This window comes from Helianthus annuus, chromosome 14 (genome assembly GCF_002127325.2).
Source record: "Helianthus annuus cultivar XRQ/B chromosome 14, HanXRQr2.0-SUNRISE, whole genome shotgun sequence".
NCBI classification, from domain to species: Eukaryota; Viridiplantae; Streptophyta; class Magnoliopsida; order Asterales; family Asteraceae; genus Helianthus; species Helianthus annuus.
In genome coordinates, this window is record NC_035446.2 from 80,040,248 (window position 1) to 80,066,017 (window position 25,770).

Below are 25,770 nucleotides of genomic sequence, written 5' to 3' on the forward strand. Positions count from 1 at the left end.
TGAACTTGCTAGCACCATGAAGGAGAATGTTGTAGAACTCAATGTCTACAATCACCTTACGAAGGAGCAGCTCAAGGGATTTTGTAGACACGGTCTACTTGTTGAAGCTTTACACTGGTTCAATTGTATTGAGTTATATGGTTGTAAAAGTAATGGAGCGACTTTCAACTTGTTGATCTGAGCACTTGTTCAGAATTACCAAGTGGAAAATCTTGAAACAAAGTACCAGCCGCCTGTCTTCCTTTATAAGACCATCCATCAATGTCCCAATAGTAACCATATCAGGCTTAAATCCTAACTTAAAGCTTAAAGCAACAAGGCTAAATCCATAATTGACTCTTCTCAACTCAGAGAAGCTTTTTGTAACTATATTTAAGGTGTACATGTCTATGGGAAGTTAATCATGTTCATTCTTCTAAACACATGAATCAAAATTCTATGCTGCTTCTTTTCAAAATTGAACTCAAGCTGAATATGACTGAACAGAGAGAGCTTTCAACTATTTCATCAAAAATTTCATCGGCATCTTTGATCATCTTTCTATTTATATCGCTATCAAACTTGAAGTTTAGAAAAGAGAGAAGATGATTTTGACCTTTAATGCTACGGTGCCACTCGGTGGGCGTCCCCGAGCCGTCGTTGGGCGGCGCCGCCCCATCCTCCCATTTCCATTGCGTCAGCATCGAGAACAGTATCCACAAGATGTTGAAGACAGGCCATGAGACAAAATTGTTGTTGTTTTCGTGTGGTGACACGTCACCGCTTTGTTCGTCGATTTTGCGTTCAGTGGTGGTGGTACGGCAGTTGTGGAGGTCGTAAGGGAGCGGCAGCGGTGGTGGATTCCTGGCCCCATTTTAGGAAGGGAAGTGTGAAATTGTGGAGGGGTTGGTGGTGTTTTGCTGGTACGGTGGTCATGGTTGTGTGGCGTTATAGAGAGGTTGTTTGTTTCTACGTGAGGAGTGGAAGAACCCTAAAACTGGTACACATATAGAGAGAGAGCCAGAGAGGGCTGGCATGACAAGATGACAAAATTGCCAAAAATTAAAAAAAAGGTAAATTACACTTTTCGTCCTTTATTGTTTGTATCGGATTGCAACGGATAGCCTTAACTTTAATAATTACAGTCACGATCCTTTTTGTAAAAACTGTTACACCCTACATCCTTTAGCCCTAACCTAATTAAAATTTTCAGTTAACTAGCACATGAGGGTAAGTTAGTAATTTTACTAATATAATAATATATATAAACAAATAACAACCCTCACCACCACCAAATCCAACCATCACCACCACCAAATCCGACCCCCACCACCACTGTGACACGCACCCCAACCTCCAACCTCTTCCGGCAACAACCACCATCTATATACTTCAAGAACAAATTCAACCGAAACAGAAGCAATTCCTTAACAACCAAATTCAAATCAATTTAAACCTAAATGCATCTACTTACCAGATTTCCAAAAAAAAAAAAAAAAACTCATGAAACCAATCCTAAAAATCCACTAAGATGCACTAAAGTTCTATAATCCACTGAAGTTACTGCTAGTAAAACTGTTGAGGTTCAACAACCCCTAATAGACCACACCCCAGCCAATGATAATTTGGCTTTACCACTATGACCCACAAGCAAAAAGATAAAAGAAAAGAAATGCACAGGAGAAAAAAGTTTATGTTAAAGTGAGTCAGTTTAAAACTGCTAATCCAATTAACAAATCCCAGATAACAAAAGATGGTGAATCTACCGGTAGCAATCCCAAGATCTAGAGAAAAATTAATGAACTTCATAAAGCTTTAAATGCAAAGACCATTATCCCCCATTTATGAGGCCCTAGGGTTTTGAGCACAACGCAGGTAGGTGGCGACGGCTTGGTGATGGTGGTGGTTTCCGATAGTGGTGGTTGCAAAGACGACGATGGTACTCATGGTTGCTGGAGGCTGGGGTGGTGGTTGTCGGATGGTGCTGATGGTTGTCTGGTGGGGAGAAAAGCTAGAGAGGGAGAAGAAAAAGAAGAGAGAGAGAGATAGAGTCTTTAGAGCATTCACATCCAAGGCATCATATTCTCAGTGTGGTGTTTTTAAAATATAAAAAGTATAAAAAGTGGTTGTGAGTGGAGGAGAGAGAAAATGTTACTGTTCATCTGTATATTTGGGGGGACACTGTTCACCCACTATAATTTTTTAATATATATTGAAAGTGGTTGTGAGTGAAAGAGAGAGAAAAATGTAATGATAAAGGTATAAAATATTATTTAATTGAAAAGGAGAGAGAAAAAGTATTTGTTTTTAGTGGAAATATATTGATATAGGAGTTGTTTTTTAGTGGAATGTATGTATAATTTTAGGGGGTTGGATAGAGAGAGAAGAGAAAAAGGTAGAGATGAATTTACATATCTACAAACTTTATGATGGGGAATAGTGACTGCCACCTTTGTGGCAGCTCACTATTGGTGAGTTTTTTTTTTCCGTTTTTTTATTATTTCAGTCAAATTATAAATTTACCCCATTTAAATTTATAGTTCTTTTTATGAAAAATTATCAGTTTTGGCTCACTATTGGTGAGTTTTTTTTTTTTTTTTCGTTTTTTTATTATTTCAGTCAAATTATGAATTTACCCCATTTAAATTTATAGTTTTTTTTAGGAAAAATTATCAGTTTTGTACTTTATCTTTATATCACTTTTTAGACGATGTTCTTTTTAACAAATATTGACAGACGGTGTCCTTTACTACGTATTTTGTTGCAAGTTTAGTCCTTTACACCCAACAATTAACAGAGATTTTTAACTAGGTTGGATGTAAAGGACTAAACACATATCTACAAACTTTATGATGGGGAATAGTGACTGCCACCTTTGTGGCAGCTCACTATTGGTGAGTTTTTTTTTCCGTTTTTTTATTATTTCAATCAAATTATGAATTTACCCCATTTAAATTTATAGTTCTTTTTATGAAAAATTATCAGTTTTGGCTCACTATTGGTGAGTTTTTTTTTTTTTTTTCTATTATTTCAGTCAAATTATGAATTTACCCCATTTAAATTTATAGTTTTTTTTAGGAAAAATTATCAGTTTTGTACTTTATCTTTATATCACTTTTTAGACGATGTTCTTTTTAACAAATATTGACAGGCGGTGTCCTTTACTACGTATTTTGTTGCAAGTTTAGTCCTTTACACCCAACAATTAACAGGGATTTTTAAATAGGTTGGATGTAAAGGACTAAACTTGCAACAAAATACCAAGTAAAGGAGACCGCCTGTCAATATTCGTTAAAAAGGGCACCGCCTGAAAAGTGGTATAGAGATAAAGGACAAAACTTGTACTTTTTCCTTTTTTTATTGGTTGTGTTTTTTCTTCTTCTAGCTTAATTACAATTTTACTCTTAGCTCAAATTTATAGTTTTCCATTTGTTTTTTTTTCTGTCAAATTACAATTTTGCCCCTAATGTAAAATTGCAGACATGTCATCGTTTTAGTGTTTTTTTTTTTTTTTGACAAACTATGGTAGTGTTTTGTTTTAGTTGGTTGGTTCAGTTTAATTTTTATTCGTGCCAAGCAGCATCCTGGCACACGCTCAAAAGTACAACTTTGCCTCACTTCAAAAATATAGTTTTCCATCGTTTTAGTTTTTTTAGCAAAAGTATGGCAATGTTTTGTTTTAATTGATTGACTCGATGTAATTTTTTTTAAGATCGGGTTATGAGTAGTATTTACAAGTAACTGAAACACAGACGTATATGTTAAGAAAGAGAAATATTCTGCTTAGTGCCCCGCAACGCGGGCGGGGCAAAAAACTGTACACTACATATTCCATGGAGGGGAATAGTGCAGGCAGTTGTCTGCCACTTCCCCATTGTTTCAGCCAAATTACGATTTTACCCTTTAAATTTATAGTTTTACCATTTGTTTTGTTTTTTCCCCTCCCAACCAAATTACGATTTTACACTCAGTTTAAATTTATAGTTTTGCCATTGTTTTTGTTTTTACTTTGTCCTATCAAATTACGATTTTGCCCCCAGTGTAAATTACAGTCACGTATTTTTTTTTTACAAAACTATGATAGTGTTTTATTTTATTTGGTAGACTTCGTGTAATTTTTATTCATGTCAGGCGGCTGCCTGACACACGCTCATTTGTCCTGAAAAATTACAATATTGTCAGGAGTTTAAAATTATAATCTTTCCATCGTTTTAGTTTTTTTATTTTTTCCAAAAGTATGATAGCGTTTTGTTTTAATTGAATGAATCGATGTAATTTTTTTTAGAACGTGGTACAAGTAGTATGTACATGTAACCAAAACACAGACGTACATGTTATGAGAGGGAAATATTCGGCTTGGTGCCCCGCAACGCGGGCGGGCCAATAACTAGTTCCCTACATATACAAAAACCAAATGGGGGAATAGTGTCAGGCGGCTGCCTGGCACTCCCCCATTGGACCAACACGTTTAATGTTCTATATTCGTTTTAAAATTACGCTTTAGCCCCAAGCTCAAAATAAAATTACGCTTTTTGCCCCCCATCTCAAAATTACGATCTTGCCCTCAATTCAAAATTACGACTTTGCCTGGCACTCTCCCATTGGACCAACCAGATTATTATTTTATATCCATTCTAAAATCACATTTTTGTCCCTCTTTAAAATTACGGTTTTGCCCCCAGCTCAAAATAAAATTACGCTTTTGTCCCCAGCTCAAAATTACGATTTTTCCCTCCATTCAAAATAAAAGTGTGGTTTTGTCTTCAGCTCAGAATTACCTTTTCGCCCCAAGTTCAAAATAAAATTTTGTTTTTGCCCCCACTTAAAAATTACTATTTTGCCCTCTGTTAAAAAATATGATTTTTCTCTGTTTAAAAATTGTGATTTCGCCCTCAATTCAAAATCATGTTTTTTCCTCAGTTCAAAATAAAGTTATGTTTTTGCCGCAACTCAAAATTACGATTTTGCCCTCGATTCAAAATAAAATTGTGCTTTTGCCTCAAGCTTAAAATTATGATTGTGTCCTTAGTTCAAATTTATGTTACGTTGTTACCCCCAAGTTAAAGTTTACGAATTTTCCCCTGTGAAAATACAATTTTGCCCTAGGTTCAAATTTACAGTACTGCCATTACTTTGGCTTTTGCCAAATTACGATTTTACCCAGTCAAAAAATACAACTTTCTCTTAGTTAAAATTACAATATTGCCATTGTTTTAGTTTTTTTTATCAAAACTAGAAAAGTGTTTTGTTTTAATTGGTGGACTTGATTTAATTTTTTTTCGTGTCAATGAGCTGAGCTGACTAACACTCGCTAATTATTCGGTCATCGCCCCGCAACACGGGCGGGGCATCGAGTAGGTGTTTGTGGTTTTCTTTGTTTTAGATCGGGTGTACCTATTGGCACACCAATGTGCCTATATGCACACCCTGCAGTGTCGAGCTGTGGCACGGCGTTTTGGTCCTGTCAACCAGACAAAAAACTGACGGGTGTCTGACGGATCTGTTGACCGGACCAAAACGCTAATCTTTGGCCGCGTTTTGGTCCTGGCAACTAGACACCCGGTCAGTCTTTTGTCTGGCTAACAGGACCCGTCAGATACCCGTCAGACACCCGTCAGTCTTTATCTGGTTGACCGGACCAAAACGTCGCGCTTTGGACATAACCCGACACTGCAAGGTGTGCATATATGACAAAAAATCACTTTTTTGAGTTGGCTATCTACACACCAAGTGTGTAGATAGTTTGAGCCTTTAAATCTGTAATGTAATTGGTGGTTTTAATGAAATGAAATTTATATAGGTGATGGATTTTGATTTTAGACAGTGAAATGTTTTGTTATTTTTTGTTTGTTGTGTATAATCTGGTAATGCATGTTGGGTTTTTCTATACAGGTCTTTCACTTCAATGGTTAATACTATGGATGTACATGTCATTTCTAACTTCAAAGTCATTCCTGGATCAATAAAGCTTTATTCTTGGAATTTCATAGTCTGTTTCTTTAATCATTTATCTATGCTTTATCTAGATTAATAAAAGCTTAATTCTTGGGGAAAAAAATAGCCGCAATATAATTTTTTTCAACATGTTATTTTCAATTGTTTATGTGGGTATTGAAAGAGGTCCTAGTAAGTTTGACTCAGGTCCTTGCAGGATCTATACACTGAACAAGGCAAAAACCTTACCAAACCATTCCCTTAACCCCCGACCAGGTAGCCAACATATCTCTATATAGACCGTAGAGATATGAATGATCTGAGTTGACTACAGCTCGATGCCACGCACTCTTGTATTCACCATTAATCAACGCCTATTAAGAAAAAAACAATAAGCTAGTTAGCATTCGAAATTGCTCAACCCGACACATTATCATGTTGGCTACACAAATATGTAAATCACCTCTAGTTGGTCGCCAATGTTGATGACAAACGCGTTAGGGTGTGGTTTAACCGCTACCCATTTGCCATCTTTTTGAACTTGTAATCCAGAGACAAGCGTGTCTTGAAGGAGCATGGTGAGTGCATTAGGATCAGTGTGACCAGGCAACCCATAAGTTAACTCAGGTTCAGGGCACAGTGGATAATAGTTGATGGCCATATGTTGTCCTTGCTCGCCTAATATCGTATTTAGTCGCTCTTTTTCTAAACCTAAACTTTCCGATATGGATTCAAGTATCATCCTCCCCAATTCGCATACCGCTATACAGTAATTTCCAACATATTCTCTGAAAAATAAATTAAAATAATAATGACGACATTGATTACCGAACTAACATATACTTTTTATGTCAAATTTAAATCATAACGGTCAATATAGATGAATCATCATAACGGTACATACATATATTTTTTTTGAAATGTGTGAATTATTCGCGAATGTTGGGAGGTCTAGCATACGTTATCTTAATCAGGTCCACGCTAGAGAGCCCCTTCGTACAATAGATCCCCAATTTAAACCTCTTAATGAGAAATCCTTATTACTCAGACTCGAACTTTATACCTGGAGACATTTACAAGTAGGGAGAATAGTGCCAGGCAGCTGCTGCCTGGTACTCCCCCATTGGACCAACACGTTTACTATTTTATATCCATTTTAAAATTACGTTTTTGTCCCCAACTTAAAATAAAATTATGTTTTTTGTCCCCATCGCAAAATTACGATCTTGCCCTCAACTCAAAATTACGACTTTACCTGGCACTCCCCCATTGGGCCAACCAACTTATTATTTTATATCCATTCTAAAATTACCATTTTGCCCCTCTTTAAAATTACGGTTTTACCCCCAGCTCAAAATAAAATTACGATTTTGTCCCTAGCTCAAAATTACGATTTTTCCCTCCATTCAAAATAAAATTGTGGTTTTGCCCTCAACTCAGAATTACTTTTTCACCCCCAGTTGAAAATATAATTCTGTTTTTGCCCCCTGCTAAAAATTACGATTTTGCACTATGTTCAAAAATGTGATTTTCCCCATTTAAAAAATTATGATTTCGCCCTCAATTCAAAATTACGTTTTTTCCCCAGTTCAAAATAAAATTATGTTTTTGCCCCCAACTCAAAATTACGATTTTGCCCTCGGTTCAAAATAAAATTGTGCTTTTGCCTCCAGCTTAAAATTATGATTGTGCCCTTAGTTCAAATTTATATTATGTTGTTACCCCAAGTTCAAAATTACGAATTTGCCCCTGTGAAAATTTACAACTTTGCCCCTGGTTCAAATTTATGGTACTGCCATTACTTTTAGCTTTTAACAAATTACGATTTTACCCCAGTAAAAAAAACACAATTTCCCTCCGTTAAAAATTACAATATTGTCATTCTTTTAGTTTTTTTTAACTATAAAAGTGTTTTTTAATTGGTTGACTCGATTTAATTGTTTTTCGTATCAATGAGTTGCCTAACACTCGCTCATTATTCGGTCATCGCCCCGCAACGCAGGCGGGGCATCAACTAGTATAAATATAAAAAGGATATGGTAAAATGACTGAAATACCCTCATGTGCGAGGCACATGCAATACTTAACTGAAAATTTTAACCAGGTTAGGACTAAAAGACGTAGGGTGTAATGGCTTTTACAAAAAAAGAACCGTGACTGTAACCAAGTTAAAGGCTATTCGTTGTAATCTGATATAAACATAAAGGACGAAAAGTGTAATTTACCCTAAAAAAATAAATTAATCAAATAAGTGAGTTAGGGCCATCAACTATTTCCTTGTTTCATTTTTGGAGAGTATCCTTCAGTGTAACGTGACGCTGAGATGGAGGGGCATTTATATTGTTATGAAGTAGTTCCTGAAGCCACTTACCTCTAAATATATATATTTTCTCTATTATATCAGGGTAAAACATTTATATGGTTATGGAGTAGTTCCTGAAGCCATGCCCGTGATCGGTACATTTTAGTTACACTCTAGTTTGTTTTAATTATAAGGCAAATTGGATTTAAATAATCCCAAATCACTGTTATTGGCCAATAATAATCTCAACTCATTTAATCACCAATAATAATCCGAACTATTCACTTTTGTTTGTAAAATACTCCTAGTTAAAAAATCACTAACCAGGTTAAAAAAATTGCTGATGTGGCTTGCCACGTGGCATATTTTGATGACGTGGCAGCTGATGTGGCAGTCTACGTGGCATATTTTGATGATGTGGCAGCTGATGTGGCAGGTGACGTGGCAAGCCACATCAGCAATTTTTTAACCTAGTTGGTGTTTTTTTAACTGGGAGTATTTTACAAAAAAAAGTGAATAGTTCGGATTATTATTGATGATTAAATGAGTTGGGATTATTATTGGCCAATAACAGTGAGTTGAGATTATTTAAATCCAATTTGCCTAATTATAATAAAAATGTACCGATATTATTACAAAGGATACCACTTTGATCGGTTTTGTTATCTTATAGGTTGAAAAGAAAACGAGCTAAAACGATCAAGTTAAAGATAATAAAAATATCAATGATCAACGACCAAGACTAAAAGTTGTATAATTATAGTTTAAGAAATATTTTCTTTTTTATTATATGTAATAACTAAATTAAATCATATGTGATTCATGTTAAGTTCATATTCTTTTGATATGTTGCAGGTATATGTCGAAAGTCAAAGTTGGGGAATTAAATGGATATTATAAAATTAAAAAATGTGGGCTTGTGAGAAAAATGGTGAACAGAAGGAGGGCCGGACGCACACATGATATTTAATTGGGCTGAATTTAATTTAGATAAATTGTGTGGGAGTCCCAATTATTTAGGCGAACGTCATGAGCCCACAACAAGAAAAAAAAAGGGAGTCAACAGAAATTAATGAGTCTTGACAATAGAATCATCTATCATCGATTAGTGGGGGACGGTTACGAGGGGAGAGGAGGTCGCACCAAGGAGTAACAACCCTTGGCTGTTTTGCACGCAGACCAAGAAAGAGAAAACAGGATTTTGGGTTGACGATTTTGAACGCAATGCGCAGCTAATCTCCTAGCGTTTCGCCCCGGTGTAGACATTGTAAGAATTCTAGGGTTTCGACATTTTGTATTTGATTTGATTCCGTGACAATTTGTGTTTGACTATTTGAAGTTTATGATAATTGTCTTACGTTTGTATTGAATTCACGAATTGTCGAGTGAGTAATGAAATTTGACTTCGTGAAACGAATATGCAGTCCGTTGTCTTTGACGTTATCATAGATAGGATTTACATGTTCTTGGTAAAGAAGTGCACTGCAGTCCGTTGTCTTTGACGTTGATAGCTTTTGGCACCTAAGCCACGTGACACTAAATGCGTTAATTATCAAATCAATTGAATCAAGTTAAAACATGTAGGAACCCTAGGTCTTGCAATTGTCGAACCGGGTGTGATCCGTATTCTCAATTCTTGTTTCAACTTTCTAGGTAGTATTTTAGTTGCAATTTTAGTTAATCAAAAGTGTTTTAGATAATACCCATTGTCGGTTCATTCCGATATATTTTCAAATCAATTGAACAAATAAAATTAGCAAACGTCATAATTACTTTGTACATTTTTGTAAATAGTCTAACTAATCGAACAGGTCGTGCAATACTAACCACATGCTCTTCGTGGATACGATACCCGACTTACCCTAGCTACCTAGGTTTAATTGGATTTTTGACTGATCGGGACGACACGGTCACGTCAAAATAGTAAATGCTAAAGTTGAATGTGCATAGGAATGCTAAAGTTGAATGGGGTACTCCACAAGGCTACATTTTTTTCAAGGGGATCTCAATAAAATCAGTGAATTTGTTTGGGAATGATTTTCAGGTTCTTATAATTGTAAATATTCTTGTGTAATTTTGATATACAAAATTAAAACATAAAGTAACATTGAGGGAATAGGTTTGATAGTATCTGAGTAGGTTTGGTTTAAGATATGATTAGGTTAGAACCCCGTGTATTACGTGGGTTGAATAAATATAATTTTATATATTAAATAATAAAAAGTTATATCTTTATGAACCCCGTATATTGTACGGGTTAAACAAATGTAATTTTATATATCAAATAGTAAAAAAGTTATATCTTTAAAAACCATGTGTATTACACAGATTGAATAAATGTAATTTTGTATACTAAATACTAAAAACGTCGTATCTTTAAAAAACTCGTGTATAATCAGGTTGAATAAATCTACCAACTAATAAAAAAAAAATTACATCCTTAAAAATCCCGTATATTACACGTGTTGAATAGATCTAAAAAAGAGTTACATCTTTAAAAACCATGTGTATTACACAGATTAAATAAATGTAATTTTGCATATTAAATACTAAAAACGTCGTATCTTTAAAAAACCCGTGTATAGTCGGGTTAAAAAATCTACCAAATAATAATAAAAAAAATTATATCCTTAAAAAACCTCGTTTATTACACGTGTTGAATAAATCTAATTTTACATAGCAAATGATAAAAAGTTATATCTTTAAAAACTTCGTGTATTACACGGTTTATATAAATGTAACTTTGAATAGTAAATAATAAAAAAATTATTGTTAAAAACCCCACGTTTTACACGAGTTGAATAAATCTAATTTTGTATACCAAATAATAAAAAAGAATTATATTTTTAATAAATTAGGATAACATTTAATATTAATTTATTATTTATATATTTAATATAAGGTAAGTAAGAAAGAGAGACATTTGTTTTAAAAATATATTAAATTAACAATTTAGATTTGAGAATAATATTTTATTAAAGTATAATAAGATTTAATATTAATTTATAATTTATTTAGTTAATATAAGATAAGTATAGATTTGAAGATATTCAATGAATGACACGTGTCTAAAAGTTGGTTTCTTTTTTTATTATAGTAGATAGATTTGAAGAAATGGGTTGATGTCCGAAAAATAGATTGCATATCCGTTCATTTGGGTCAACTCAAATTAGTCAATGGCTCAATTTAGGTCCGCTCAAATTAGTGAACAGGTCAAAAGGACAACTATTATACAACATGTTAGGGGGGAGGTTCATTTGAGAAGAAAATTTAATTGAGAAGAAAAAGAACAAAGGGTACATTTGTAAAATGTTAAGTAGTTTTTCATTCATGTCATTTATTACTCTCTTTAACTAATTAATTACTCATAAAGATTAGCATTCTTTACACAATTTTTTTTGCCTACACACATAAAAAGTTATCCTACACATTTCGAAATTTATCCTACACATATTTAAATTTATCCTACACAACTCGTAATTTATCCTACACACCTATAATTTGTCCTACACTCTAAATTATTTTTTTATATTTTGAAAAAAATATATATTTTGAAAAATAAGTTACAAATTTAATGTAGTTAGCTACTAAAGAGGAAGCCTCCAAATTAATGGTCTATGTATGTTTACAAAAATACCCTTATAGTAAAATTAAATGCAAATATTAAATAAAGTAAAATGAAGCATTTTTATTGGTTGAAACTTCTTCTTTTTTCTTCTTACAAAAAGTTTCTTCTCATTTGAACCCTCCACCAACATGTTAAACTTAAAATGTCCCAAATGGGTTTAACAACACCCATAACCATTGTTTGTCTCCGTCACCTCCCCCACTTCACCCTCTTGGGGGAGCAAAGATAACCGACGAAACCGACCCAAATATAATCGATAACCAAACTGAACCGATGTATCTAGAATAGGAGCAACCACGGGTTTGTGTTGCATGTGTTCTGTGTGTACATTGCATCAAACATGTGTTTTGATTTGTATTGTGCGTGCGTGCTAGGTTGAAATTGAAAATGGTTGTTACATGTGCATCAAGCATAGCAGTAGCAACAGTATAGAATCAGACAAAATGGATCAACAGTCAACAGCAACAAATTGGATCAGAAACAGAAAAACGGATCAGCAGCAGCACCACCACCTTCGCCTCTGCCACCAATCACCATCGCCGCCGCCTCACCACCCCCGACACCATATCACAGTCATCCCCACCGCTGCCACCATACCACATCCACCTCCTCCAATAGCCACCGTAAAAAAATATAACGCGTGAACCCACTTTGGTGCTTTCTTCTAAAACGACTCCTTTCAACTCCACCCCATTTTGGCCAGAATCCACTTTGACCCGAACCAGATTGATACTTTCTTTTAAAAGGCCCGTTTTGACCCGTCACCCGCCTGACCCATCCAGTTTGCCATTCTTAGTCTCACTCGGAATCTATTACGATGAGGTATATTGCTGATGTCACTTGGTTACAAGGTGCCATGGAGGATGAGTGTGCTCAGCGATCTATGTTTTACAAATTACAGATTATATTAATCAAGGTTTAAAGAACTCAATCTTTTACATATGTTCCTCATGACACTTCTTAATATACTTCGTTCGCTATATTATACAGTAAGTTAGTGTTACTGAAGGCTAAATAACGAGGTAACAAGGCATGTCATCAAAGTTAAATCATTACTACTAACAATTCAATTCACAATAGATTAAAACACTAGATAAAAAATCGATAAAACTAACTAAAGCTTAACAATAAGTAAAAGAAATATCGACACGCCCATTCTAAACAGCCAAGACAAACTGAGAAGATTTAGGCTGTTAGCTAATTGTAACTAAACGACAATTCACAATTTACCTGGAATGATGACCACTATAGGATGCCGCTTGATGTCGGCTCACCGTATGATAACATAAGAGACTCATGTTCTCCATCATTATACGTCACTTTCCCAAAATCGGATTGAACAAGGGACGTCATGTGTGACATTCTAATTGTTTCCAACTCTGTGGCTACTTCTTTCATTGTCGGTCTATTTTTCCCACTCAAATTTAAGCATCGTGTTGCTAAATTTGCTACTTCCATTAACACATCCCTGCCACCTTCCCTCACCATCTTTGCATCAAGAATCGACATCACTCGCTCTTCGTCAAAAGCCGTCATAAAATGTGTAGCCAAGCTTCTGTTTCCGCCAAATCTACTTACACAAATCGGTTTCTCTCCGGTTAAAAGCTCTACCAAAACAACTCCAAAACTATAAACATCACTTTTTTCAGTAAACTGACTAGACTGAAAATACTCTGGATCCAAGTAGCCAATCGTCCCTTGGACTAAGGTGGTTAGGTGAGTTTGACCTATTGAGACAAACCTTGAAGTCCCAAAATCGGATATTTTCGCTCTATATTTTTCATCCAAAAGTATATTAGTCGATTTAATGTCCCTATGGTAGATAGGAACTGAAATTGCCGAATGTAAGTAAGAAAGTGCTCCGGCAACTTCTGTGGCTATTTGTAACCGCATATTTAAAGAAATGAAAACCTCATTATTTTCATCATGAATATGATCATACAAGGTCCCATTTGGAATGAACTCTGAAACTAGTATAGGAACATCGGTTTCTAAGCAAAACCCCAATAGTTTGACCACATTTCTATGGTTGACTTGAGAAAGAATGACCATCTCATTGATGAATAGCTCTAGTTGACTTAGGTCAACGGCCTTTGACTTCTTGACTGCTACGATCTTTCCATCGGTCAACATGCCTTTGTATACTGTACCTTGCCCTCCTCGGCCAATAATCCTATTCTCATTAAAGTAATCGGTTGCCTTTTCCAGCTCACTGGAAGTGAAAAGCTTGGTTTTATTAACTAAACCTTCATCACCCGCTTCTTGTTGCTTTAGAAGTAGACCCCCATTGCGTTCGAAACACTTTTTCTTCCGTCTTTTGTCTTTGGCTCTTTGTATTACTTTGTACAACACAAAGCCTACGGCTGTAAGAACTAGGACCAGAATACTTATGCCAACACCTAATGATTATCGGCCAAGAAAACATTAAATTAATACAGATTTTACCAAACTTGTATCATTTATGCTTTGTGTTTTAAACTTTGTACACATGAAATGAGCTGGTAATACCTAGAAAAACAGCCCGGGACGATGACGGTTTGCTGCCACCATTATGGAAGTGATGATCACAAACAAAGGTCCTCACACCACCGTACGATACTTTGTATCCGCAGACGCCCCATCCTTCCATACACTTTGTACATTCTTCCGGAACTAAAACCACACAAAATAAGTAACTAATAAGCGTTTTATTTTTCTAATTCAGACTAAAAATCATTCCAAAATATACTAAAAAGTATAATCACAAGCAAAAATCAATACCTTTGCATCCACCAGACAGATAAGGGTTTCCTTCTTCTAATTCGGACTCACAGCTACACTTCACAGTGTTAACCGAACTATCACTACCCTTCTTCAACTCATGTCTGCTAAAATTATACCCACAGCCCGCTTCACTAAATTCATTATCCGACAATGTCCACCGAAGTACAACCGCAATCAAAGAATCATCCCCAGCAACAAACCGGCCCGAAAACAGCTCATCAACATAAGAATTATCAGCCACCAAGAAGGCCGAAACACACGATTCCCCACTCGCGGTCACATTCACACTATACATATCCATATAATAAGGAATGCTAGTCTGACAACAATTAATCCCATCACAATAGCTTCTGTTAACACTCCCGGATTCTTGAGAGCATATCGTCGAACACCCGGTGTGCATGTTTCCATCACTTAATATTTCACCAGTACCACACCCCTGAACAATAAACTTATTATGCAATTTGGAAAACAAGAAAGGGGTGTCAGCAAGATTCGAAATCTGTGTAGTGTTGCAAGCAGAGGTCATTGGGAGATTAACAAGAACCATCTGTTGGGTTAAGTCTACAGCTAACAATGGGAGGTTGTTGAGAGCAGATAGAAAGGGTTTAGAGGAGTTAATGCAATCAACAGCGTACCATTTGTTGAGAAAGCAGTTGGGTCCAATTCCAAAAGGGTATGGAAGTGTGATATTCCCACAGGTGTCTGTGCATCCTGGTTTGGAGTAACTGGGTGCTGCCATTGGCAAGGAGGATATGAAGATGGTTAAAAGGATAATGTGAGGCAGCTTCATTGCCTCTGGTTCCAGTGTGAATGACAGACAAATGGTGGTGGTTGGGGATATGTTTTTGGCAGTGGATATGTTAACGGCCAAATTTAGCGGGTCCGTAACTACCGACACCGTGCAAGACTTGTTGTTGACCACAACATTTTCCACCGTAATTTAAGGCGTTTGATTTTTTTTTTTAGCGTGTTAAGCATGTCAGGTATATTATTATTATTATTATTATTATTATTATTATTATTATTATTATTATTATTATTATTCCATATATAAATTAGCAACTTTCTTGTGCACCATGACTTGTACATTATGCTTTAGAACTTTTTCAAACAAAAAAACTTCATTTTCCACTTTAAACCTTAAAGTTTTTTCTTTTACATTTTAACCCATTTCAAATTTTTACTTTTAACTTAAACTTTTTCACCTTTTGTAATTTAACACAACACTTTATTATTTACAACTTTGGTCCCCCATACTTTTTGTCTTTCGCAAGTTTTTCGTTTTACGTTTCGTTCTAAATTTTGCGAGTTAACATGTCGTAGCGTGCATGTGAGGTTCAATGTTTTTTGCTCTATTTTTCCATATTTGACAAATCCGTCGCAACGCGTCCATTTTTCCCTTTTAAAGGTTCGTCGCAACGGGCGGGTCCTAGATCGACTAAGTTATTATTTTCTACGTTTTACGTCTCTGATTAATTTCTTCACATTAACACACTGTAACGGGTGTGCGTGGTTCAACGATATTAGTCTGCTTTTCGTTCAGTGTAATTTTTACCATTTTATCTATTTTATTTTTACGATGTTGAGAGTCGATGTCGTTGTGGCATTGGTACTACTTGGCACGGTTTTACGAATGCTTTTAACCTATTAAATTTTTTACTAATATTTTGTTTCGGTTTACCCCTATACTTCATTTACTTAAAAACTATTTTTTACATGCATATTTTATGTATGGGTATGTATAAATATGATTTGTTCTAAATTCCAACGAAAACTTTTTTATAGACGAGTCAGGTCAAATATAATACGTTTTCGTTTAAAGAAACCATTTTTACGTGCATATTTTTATGTACGTTTTGGTATAAATTCAAGTTGTTCTACATTTCGACGTAAACTTTTTTGGGAAATGATTCAGGTCAAATATAATATGTTGTCGTGTTTATTTTATATATGTTTCGTAAAGTTTGTTTTGAACCGAGTGGAGTCAAATTATGGTTTCTTTTTCTCCTTTTTTTTTGAAAGCTCTAATTAATCCCCTTTGATTACATGCGCATATTCTCCTTCATACCCGTTACGTTTTCTATGTATGAGTTGGGTCACATATAATACGTTATGATTGTTCGATATGAATTTGATTTACTTTACGTTTGATCCAATCACAACGCTTATACAGGTTACATTGAGTTCAACTGGATACGTCGAAATATGTGTTTTCATATGGTTAATGCATCATATAACGTTTGGACTAATACATTCAATGTTTACAATGTACCCGCGCCGCAACACGGGCGGGTCTTAACCCTAGTTCCATATATAACTTAGCAAGTTTTTTGTGCATAATAACTTGTAACTTATGCTTTAGGCATTTTTCAAAAAAAAAACTTGATTTTTTACTTTTAATCCAAAAGTTTTTACCTTTTGCAATTTTAACCCTACATAATCTGTTTTTTTAACTTTAACCGAAAACTTTTCATTATTTTCAATTTAACTTCACAACTTTTGTCACTTCCATATATAACTTAGCAAGTTTTTGTGCATAATAATTTGTAACTTGTGCTTTGGGCATTTTTCAAAAAAAAAAACTTGATTTTTTACTTTTAATCCAAAAGTTTTTACCTTTTGCAATTTAACCCTACATAATCTGTTTTTTTTTAACTTTAACCAAAACTTTTCATTATTTCAATTTAACTTCACAACTTTTGTCACTTATAGTTTTCATCTTTCGCAAATTTTCGTTTTACGTATAGTTCTAAATTTTTCGAGTTAATACGACGCAACTTACGAGTGTGCTTCAACTTTTTTATGTTTTGTTTCAAATTTTGCAAGTTAACACGCCGCAACGTGCATGTGTGGTTCAACGTTTTTACCTCTATTTTTTCATGTTTGACAGGTTCATCGCAACACGCAGATCCTAGGTCGAGTCAGTGTTGGTGGTCGATGACATTTGTGTGACATTAGTACGATTTGACACCGTTTTACGCCCCGCTGCAACGCGAGGTGTGCTTTGGGGGGTTTTCAAAGAAAAAATGGTTATGCATATGGTTGTCGTAACCTTGCCTTTGTGAGTTTTCCAAAAAAATGGTTTTTTTTTACTTTTCACCCAAAAGTATTTCATAAATTACTTTTAAACCAAAACTATTTGTTTTTGTTACTTTTAACCAAAAACTTTTGTATCTTTTGCAATCTATCCTTACAACTTTTTTTTACTTTCAACTTTGGTCCTTTATAGTTCATTTTCCGCAAAATTTTCGCTTTATGCTTGGTTCTAAATTTTGTGTCTTAACACATCGCAACGTGTATCTTTGGTTTAACGTTTTTACGTTTCGTTCTAAATTTTGCGAGTTAACACGATGCAACGTGCGTGTGTGGGCGAACGTCTTTACATCGTCTATTTTTTCCCGTTTGACAGGTTTAACATAACGTGCGGGTCCTAGATCGACTTAGTTATAACTAAAGAATCCTCGCTGTATTGCGGCGGGTAGCATTCCGACGTAAACTTTTTTTTACAGACGAGTCAGGTCAAATATAATACGTTTTCGTTTAAAGAAACCAGTTTTATATGCATATTTTTATTTACGTTTTGGTATAAATTCAAGTTGTTCTACGTTTCGACGTAAACTTTTTTGGGAAATAATTCACGTCAAATATAATATGTTTTCGTGCTTATTTTATGTATGTTTCGTAAAGTTTGTTTCGAACCGAGTGGAGTCAAATTATGGTTTCTTTTTCATCCCTTTTTTCGAAAGCTCTAATTAATCCATTTCGATTACATGTGCATATTTTCCTTCATACCCGTTACATTTTCTATGTATGAGTTGGGTCACATATAATACGTTGTGATTATTCGATATGAATTTGTTTCACTTTACTTTTGATCCAATCACAATGCTTATATATGTTACATTGAGTTCAACTGGGTACGTCGAAATGTGTGTTTTCATATGGTTAATGCATCATATAACGTTTGGACTAATCCATTCAATGCTTACGATGTACCCGCAACATGGGCGGGTCTTAACCCTAGTTATTATAACTATATAGTCTAAACGTTTACATTGTAAGATGGTAAAATGCTAATTATTATTATTGGATGGTTAGATTACGATAGGGACGGAGCTAGTGTATTAGAAGAGCTAATCCTCGACCATGTCTCTATACCGTTTACGTATTGTAAAAAAATAATTAAAAAAAATCTGGTTTTATGCAAATGATACCTCTGATTTTAAAAAAAAATTTGAGATGCCGCTGAATTTTTTGGCTAGCTCCGCTACTGGATTACGATAAATACAAAACTCATCAATTTTAAAGATAAAGAACACTGCTTAAAATTTGGTATATAAGTAAAGGACGAAACTTGTAATTCACTCTTTATAAAATAACGCACTTCTAATACACTCATTAGAAATTATAAATTTCTAACATAGTTGTTGGAAATAAATATAAACGTTCACAAACGTTTTATATGGGTTTACAAGAATACACTTTTCTAATAAACTCGTTAGAAAGATCTTGGATTTCAAAACATTTTAAAATACATGTGAGTTTGTGTATAATTCAGTTCAACAAAGCCTAATCAAAACCAATGAAACCCAAAAGTTGAATCAGACATTCACTTGAATCAGACATGGTTAATATTCATTCTCATCCTACTTAGGCAAAATAAACTTTTTATTTGATCTTACCCTATATATATACACATATATACACACACTTGTTTAATGAAATATAGATGCTTGTTAGCTATAAGTTGTTTTCCTTGCACTTATCATGCATTATTGTCCTTTTAATAACAACAAAATGCATGATCAAGATCTTGACCAAACAAACAACCATATGTCCTTTTTCCCCTTCACATATTACACGTTGAAACCTAAAGTTACAAGACTCCATATTCCCACAAGTCTATGTAAGAAAATTTGTTCCATTAATGATCAATGGTGTCATGATCATGTAATCTTAAGATTATTTTTAAATGTGTAAGGTTATAAGCAAGTGTTAAGAATGAGGTTACCCATAATTGCGTGCCGTTTAGCTAACAAATGAGGCATACACCGCTCGAACCCTAAACATGAGACATATAATCCGGAATATAAATTGGAAGAGATTTTCCTTTAACATACGGGTAAAAGCATGTAAATAAACATTTCACTAAACGATTTTGGTATCCCATGTTTTGAAGCTACTTTGTTCTTGTTAGGATCGGAAAATGGTGGGTCTAGAGATGGGCATACTACCCGGTTCCAAACCCGAACCCGTAGAACCGACTCGGAACCGGTTCCAGTTCGTACCCGGTACATAGGAGAACCGGGTCCAAGTTCAAAAAACTCGGTGGTTCCTACCCGGTTCCATTTTTTCTCATAATAAATGGGTAGTACCCGGTTCCGAACCCTACCCGGTTTATACCCGTACCCGGTTCATCTCCTGTACCCAGTTCCTCCAGTATACCCGGTATTATATTACCGTGAGAACCGGTTCTATCCGTTGCAAGCTCATGAAATGCATTAAATGCCTAATATATCCATCCGTTGGAACCGGTTTCTATCCGTTGGAACCGGTTACTAGCCGTTGTACCCGGTTACTAGCCGTTGGAACCGATTCCTATATATTTTTTTCAAATTTCAATTTTTTAACTCACCAATCCTCTTATTCTTCTTATATCATTTTCTTCTAATTCTTCTAATACTTTTCTACAATGGCTTCATATACCCGTTGGAACCGGTTCCAAACAATGATATTCAGCTTTTGGTTTGAAAGTACCCAACAGAACCGGTTCCTGTCAGTATCCGGAATACCCGGTTCCAAACTGTACCCGAACCCGGTTCGAAAATACCTGTAACCTATTACAACGGTTCCGTTTTTTTATACTTCTACCCGGGTTCAACCCGAGCCCGGTTCCTAAGTGTACCCGGTTCCGCTAAGTAATGTCAGTACCCGGGTAAGGGTAGTACCTGGTTCCGGGTATTCAGAATACCCGGTTATGCCCATCTCTAGGTGGGTCCAATGGGTTGGGTCATGACTCCCTAATCAAGTTAAAACAATTTTCCTCTATGTGAAACTTGGCAATACCTTTAAGGAAAAAAAAGTTATAAATGGTTAATGTATTGTAGGGATGAGGATCTGGTATTAGTACTAAGTACTGTTACTGTAACAATCGGTACGGACCGAAGAAGTATGTTTGTACCGAGTACTATTATCGTATGGATCGGAGTACATCGGTACCGATACTTGTATCCCTTTTAGGTGCTTTCAGTATTCTTCGATACTAATTAGAGTTCAACTGGGTACGTCGAAATGTGTGTTTTCATATGGTTAATGCATCATATAACGTTTGGACTAATCCATTCAATGCTTACGATGTACCCGCAACATGGGCGGGTCTTAACCCTAGTTATTATAACTATATAGTCTAAACGTTTACATTGTAAGATGGTAAAATGCTAATTATTATTATTGGATGGTTAGATTACGATAGGGACGGAGCTAGTGTATTAGAAGAGCTAATCCTCGACCATGTCTCTATACCGTTTACGTATTGTAAAAAAATAATAAAAAAAATCTGGTTTTATGCAAATGATACCTCTGATTTAAAAAAAAAAATTGAGATGCCGCTGAATTTTTTGGCTAGCTCCGCTACTGGATTACGATAAATACAAAACTAATCAATTTTAAAGATAAAGAACACTGCTTAAAATTTGGTATATAAGTAAAGGACGAAACTTGTAATTCACTCTTTATAAAATAACGCACTTCTAATACACTCATTAGAAATTATAAATTTCTAACATAGTTGTTGGAAATAAATATAAACGTTCACAAACGTTTTATATGGGTTTACAAGAATACACTTTTCTAATAAACTCGTTAGAAAGATCTTGGATTTCAAAACATTTTAAAATACATGTGAGTTTGGGTATAATTCAGTTCAACAAAGCCTAATCAAAACCAATGAAACCCAAAAGTTGAATCAGACATTCACTTGAATCAGACATGGTTAATATTCATTCTCATCCTACTTAGGCAAAATAAACTTTTTATTTGATGTTACCCTATATATATACACATATATATACACACACTTGTTTAATGAAATATAGATGCTTGTTAGCTATAAGTTGTTTTCCTTGCACTTATCATGCATTATTGTCCTTTTAATAACAACAAAATGCATGATCAAGATCTTGACCAAACAAACAACCATATGTCCTTTTTCCCCTTCACATATTACACGTTGAAACCTAAAGTTACAAGACTCCATATTCCCACAAGTCTATGTAAGAAAATTTGTGCCATTAATGATCAATGGTGTCATGATCATGTAATCTTAAGATTATTTTTAAATGTGTAAGGTTATAAGCAAGTGTTAAAAATGAGGTTACCCATAATTGCGTGCCGTTTAGCTAACAAATGAGGCATACACCGCTCGAACCCTAAACATGAGACATATAATCCGGAATATAAATTGGAAGATATTTTCCTTTAACATACGGGTAAAAGCATGTAAATAAACATTTCACTAAACGATTTTGGTATCCCATGTTTTGAAGCTACTTTGTTCTTGTTAGGATCGGAAAATGGTGGGTCTAGAGATGGGCATACTACCCGGTTCCAAACCCGAACCCGTAGAACCGACTCGGAACCGGTTCCAGTTCGTACACGGTACATAGGAGAACCGGGTCCAAGTTCAAAAAACTCGGTGGTTCCTACCCGGTTCCATTTTTTCTCATAATAAATGGGTAGTACCCGGTTCCGAACCCTACCCGGTTTATACCCGTACCCGGTTCATCTCCTGTACCCAGTTCCTCCAGTATACCCGGTATTATGTTACCGTGAGAACCGGTTCTATCCGTTGCAAGCTCATGAAATGCATTAAATGCCTAATATATCCATCCGTTGGAACCGGTTTCTATCCGTTGGAACCGGTTACTAGCCGTTGTACCCGGTTACTAGCCGTTGGAACCGATTCCTATATATTTTTTTCAAATTTCAATTTTTTAACTCACCAATCCTCTTATTCTTCTTATATCATTTTCTTCTAATTCTTCTAATACTTTTCTACAATGGCTTCATATACCCGTTGGAACCGGTTCCAAACAACGATATTCAGCTTTTGGTTTGAAAGTACCCAACAGAACCGGTTCCTGTCAGTATCCGGAATACCCGGTTCCAAACTGTACCCGAACCCGGTTCGAAAATACCTGTAACCTGTTACAACGGTTCCGTTTTTTTATACTTCTACCCGGGTTCAACCCGAGCCCGGTTCCTAAGTGTACCCGGTTCCGCTAAGTAATGTCAGTACCCGGGTACGGGTAGTACCTGGTTCCGGGTATTCAGAATACCCGGTTATGCCCATCTCTAGGTGGGTCCAATGGGTTGGGTCATGACTCCCTAGTCAAGTTAAAACAATTTTCCTCTATGTGAAACTTGGCAATACCTTTAAGGAAAAAAAAGTTATAAATGGTTAATGTATTGTAGGGATGAGGATCTGGTATTAGTACTAAGTACTGTTACTGTAACAATCGGTACGGACCGAAGAAGTATGTTTGTACCGAGTACTATTATCGTATGGATCGGAGTACATCGGTACCGATACTTGTATCCCTTTTAGGTGCTTTCAGTATTCTTCAATACTAACCGACATAGTACCAGTTATTTCAATTTTTCCAAGTTGAGTGCCGAATTTGTATATGGATTTAAAAGAGTTTTTTTTGGGTAAGTTTATTTTTTTACAATTTGTTGATTATAACATTTTAGCGTATTCCGGTATTTCCAAGTTTATTTCGCTTTTTTTTTCTTGTTTTCTATAAGTTAGCATTGTATATGTGGTAGGATCATATACAAACTTCATTTTTATAAAAAACAGTAAGAACTATTCACAACATGTCATGTGTCATCCTCTAATTCATGTATAAAGGGTATTTTTTAATTCTATTTTAAAGTTGGTTTCTAAAAGTTCCTAAAATTATGGAAATAGTTTCAAATTCATGTGGTGATTATACAAATTCATGTGTTGCTTGTATATGTGCTGGTTAAAATTATATATGTATGTACTGCTTATAAAATTCATGTGTTGCTTATATAAATTATGTGTTAGTTATAATGGTTATAATTATATAAGTATGTGTTGATTACAGAAATTCATGTGTTACTTATATATGTTCTGCTTAAACTTATTAGCACAATTATAAAACATTATTTTGTAACTTTAAAAAAACGTTAATTTTTTCTAGTATAGCAATATTTTAATCATATTAAAGATTAAAAAATGCTTGATTTTATGGTATTGTTTTTTTTTTAATAAAATACTATAGTGTATAACATGTGTCAAACATCTTATATGTCCGGGAAGTACTCGTGTCAAACAGATACGTCCTATATTTGTTGTTGAAATGAAGTTCCATTCCTAGCCAAATTAATGGTCAATTATTTGTTGAGATTTTCTATTCCTAACCAAATTGATGGTCAATTAGTTTCCATAATCTCATATGATATATCTTATATGATATCATATTGATCTAAGTTAACCCGAAAAGCTCTCTTTAGAAATAACTAATACCGCACAACTAGTTTTATTTTCGATTCCTTAAGTCACCACTAAGAACATCTCCGGCGGTTCAATTCCTCGTTGTCTTCCTTCTCACCTTCACCTAGCATCTCATAGGAATGAGACGAGAAAGATGCATCTCCGTTAGAAGTGCTCTAAATGATCAAGGAATTGGATTTGATGTAACCTAGAGGGGACAATCTTGACCCAAAACCTTTCAAGTGGGTTTGTTTGGACTGCTTTTAAAATTATATGGGTTGGTTTGGGTAAGATATTTTAACTAATTGGGTCACAATGGGTCACTTGAAATTTCATCTTGTTATTTTCGGGTCAAAGCGGGTCGACAACATTAAAGAAATGGGTCGATGTGGGTTAGTGTCTTAAAGAAACGGGTCGATGTGGGTTAGTGTCTTAAAGAAACGAGACAGGTTTCGTATCAGAATGGGTTTCGGATACGCAACGGGTTTTGGGCCGGTTTCGGGTCGGGACGAGTTTCGTACCGTTTCGACGCGAACCGTTCCGACGCATACCGTTTCGACCCGTACCGTTTCAAGCAGTACCGTTTCGAATCGAACCGTTTCGACGCGAACCGTTTCGACCTGTACCGTTTCGACCGGTACCGTTTCGATGCGAACCGTTTCGACCCATATCGTTTTGACCCGTACCGTTTCGACCAGTACCGTTTCGACCCGTACCGTTTCGAATCGAACCGTTTCAACGGGAACCGTTTCGACGCGACCATCCCCACCACCGTAACCAGCACCAACCATCACCTCCACAACAATCACCATCAACCGAAGCCACCACTGTGTAACCGTCAACCATTGCCACCACCACAACCACAGTCAACCAACGCCACCACCGCAGCCACCGTCAAACCATCGCTAGTTTGCCACCACCACAGCCACCATCAACCATCATCGCCACGCGACGCAACCACACCAACCATTTCTGCCACCGCAATCACCAACAATCAACGCCACCAAAACCATCATAAGTTGTAGTCTTGTAGACACAATACACTTCACAAATTCACATCTGCGATCGTTGCTAGTGCGGTTCATATTCTGTTCAACTAAAATACTATATTTCATATGGAATTGAATTTAAATAAAGGCAAACCAAAGCTCTGAGCACACAATTTACAAAACCCAGCACTTCTTCACGTCATAATTCCTCTACATATGCACTACATAGTGATGGATCCAAATATATATATTTAGAGACCAATTTATTCACTACTGAATGTGAATACGATGTAGTTCCTAATCCTAATGATTCAACTGACAGATAGTGTGTGTATTCACCGACTGAGTATAACTATAAAATATATGTATAAAATTTAATTGGTAACGGTTAATCATACAGCAAAAAATCTCAAAAACAGAGTAAATTATCAGCCCGACCCGACCCGAAACCCGTTCCGACCCGAACCCGTTCCGACCCGAACCCGTTCCAACCCGAACCAAAACAACCATTTTTTTAACTGACCCGTTTCGACCCGAACCCGTTTCGACCCATGACCCGACCCAACCCGACCCAACCCGACCCGACCCAACCCGACCCGTTTGCCAGGTCTGTAAACCAAATCTGGAGACTGATGTTATAGTGTGCATACAT

The 25,770-nt window shown here is 35.6% G+C and overlaps 2 protein-coding genes across 6 annotated transcripts in view; both read right to left on the reverse strand.

Moving 5' to 3' along the window:
• Positions 1 to 6,065: 6,065 nt before the first annotated feature.
• LOC110910213 (protein DOWNY MILDEW RESISTANCE 6-like) lies at positions 6,066 to 6,696 on the reverse strand. The gene is made up of 2 exons (XM_022154914.2): positions 6,377 to 6,696; positions 6,066 to 6,287 (listed from the first exon to the last, which is right to left on the reverse strand). Exons 1-2 carry the CDS (start codon positions 6,653 to 6,655, stop codon positions 6,159 to 6,161), a joined length of 408 nt encoding a protein of 135 aa, XP_022010606.1. The 5' UTR covers positions 6,656 to 6,696; the 3' UTR covers positions 6,066 to 6,158.
• A 5,522-nt stretch (positions 6,697 to 12,218) lies between these two features.
• The window catches only part of LOC110912331 (wall-associated receptor kinase-like 2), an 82,216-nt gene continuing 68,664 nt past the window's right edge, over positions 12,219 to 25,770 (reverse strand). For 2 of the 5 annotated variants that reach the window (XM_022157028.2, XM_022157025.2), the window contains 2 exons: positions 14,352 to 14,495; positions 12,879 to 14,242 (listed from right to left, as the gene is read on the reverse strand). In XM_022157028.2, coding sequence (XP_022012720.1) covers positions 13,089 to 14,242; positions 14,352 to 14,495 — 1,298 coding nt within the window. In that variant the 3' untranslated portion in view covers positions 12,879 to 13,088. Of the gene's footprint in view, positions 12,725 to 12,878; positions 14,243 to 14,351; positions 14,496 to 14,603; positions 15,507 to 25,770 lie in introns of those variants that run through there. The other 3 variants (XM_035982821.1, XM_022157026.2, XM_022157027.2) reach the window with 3 other exon arrangements.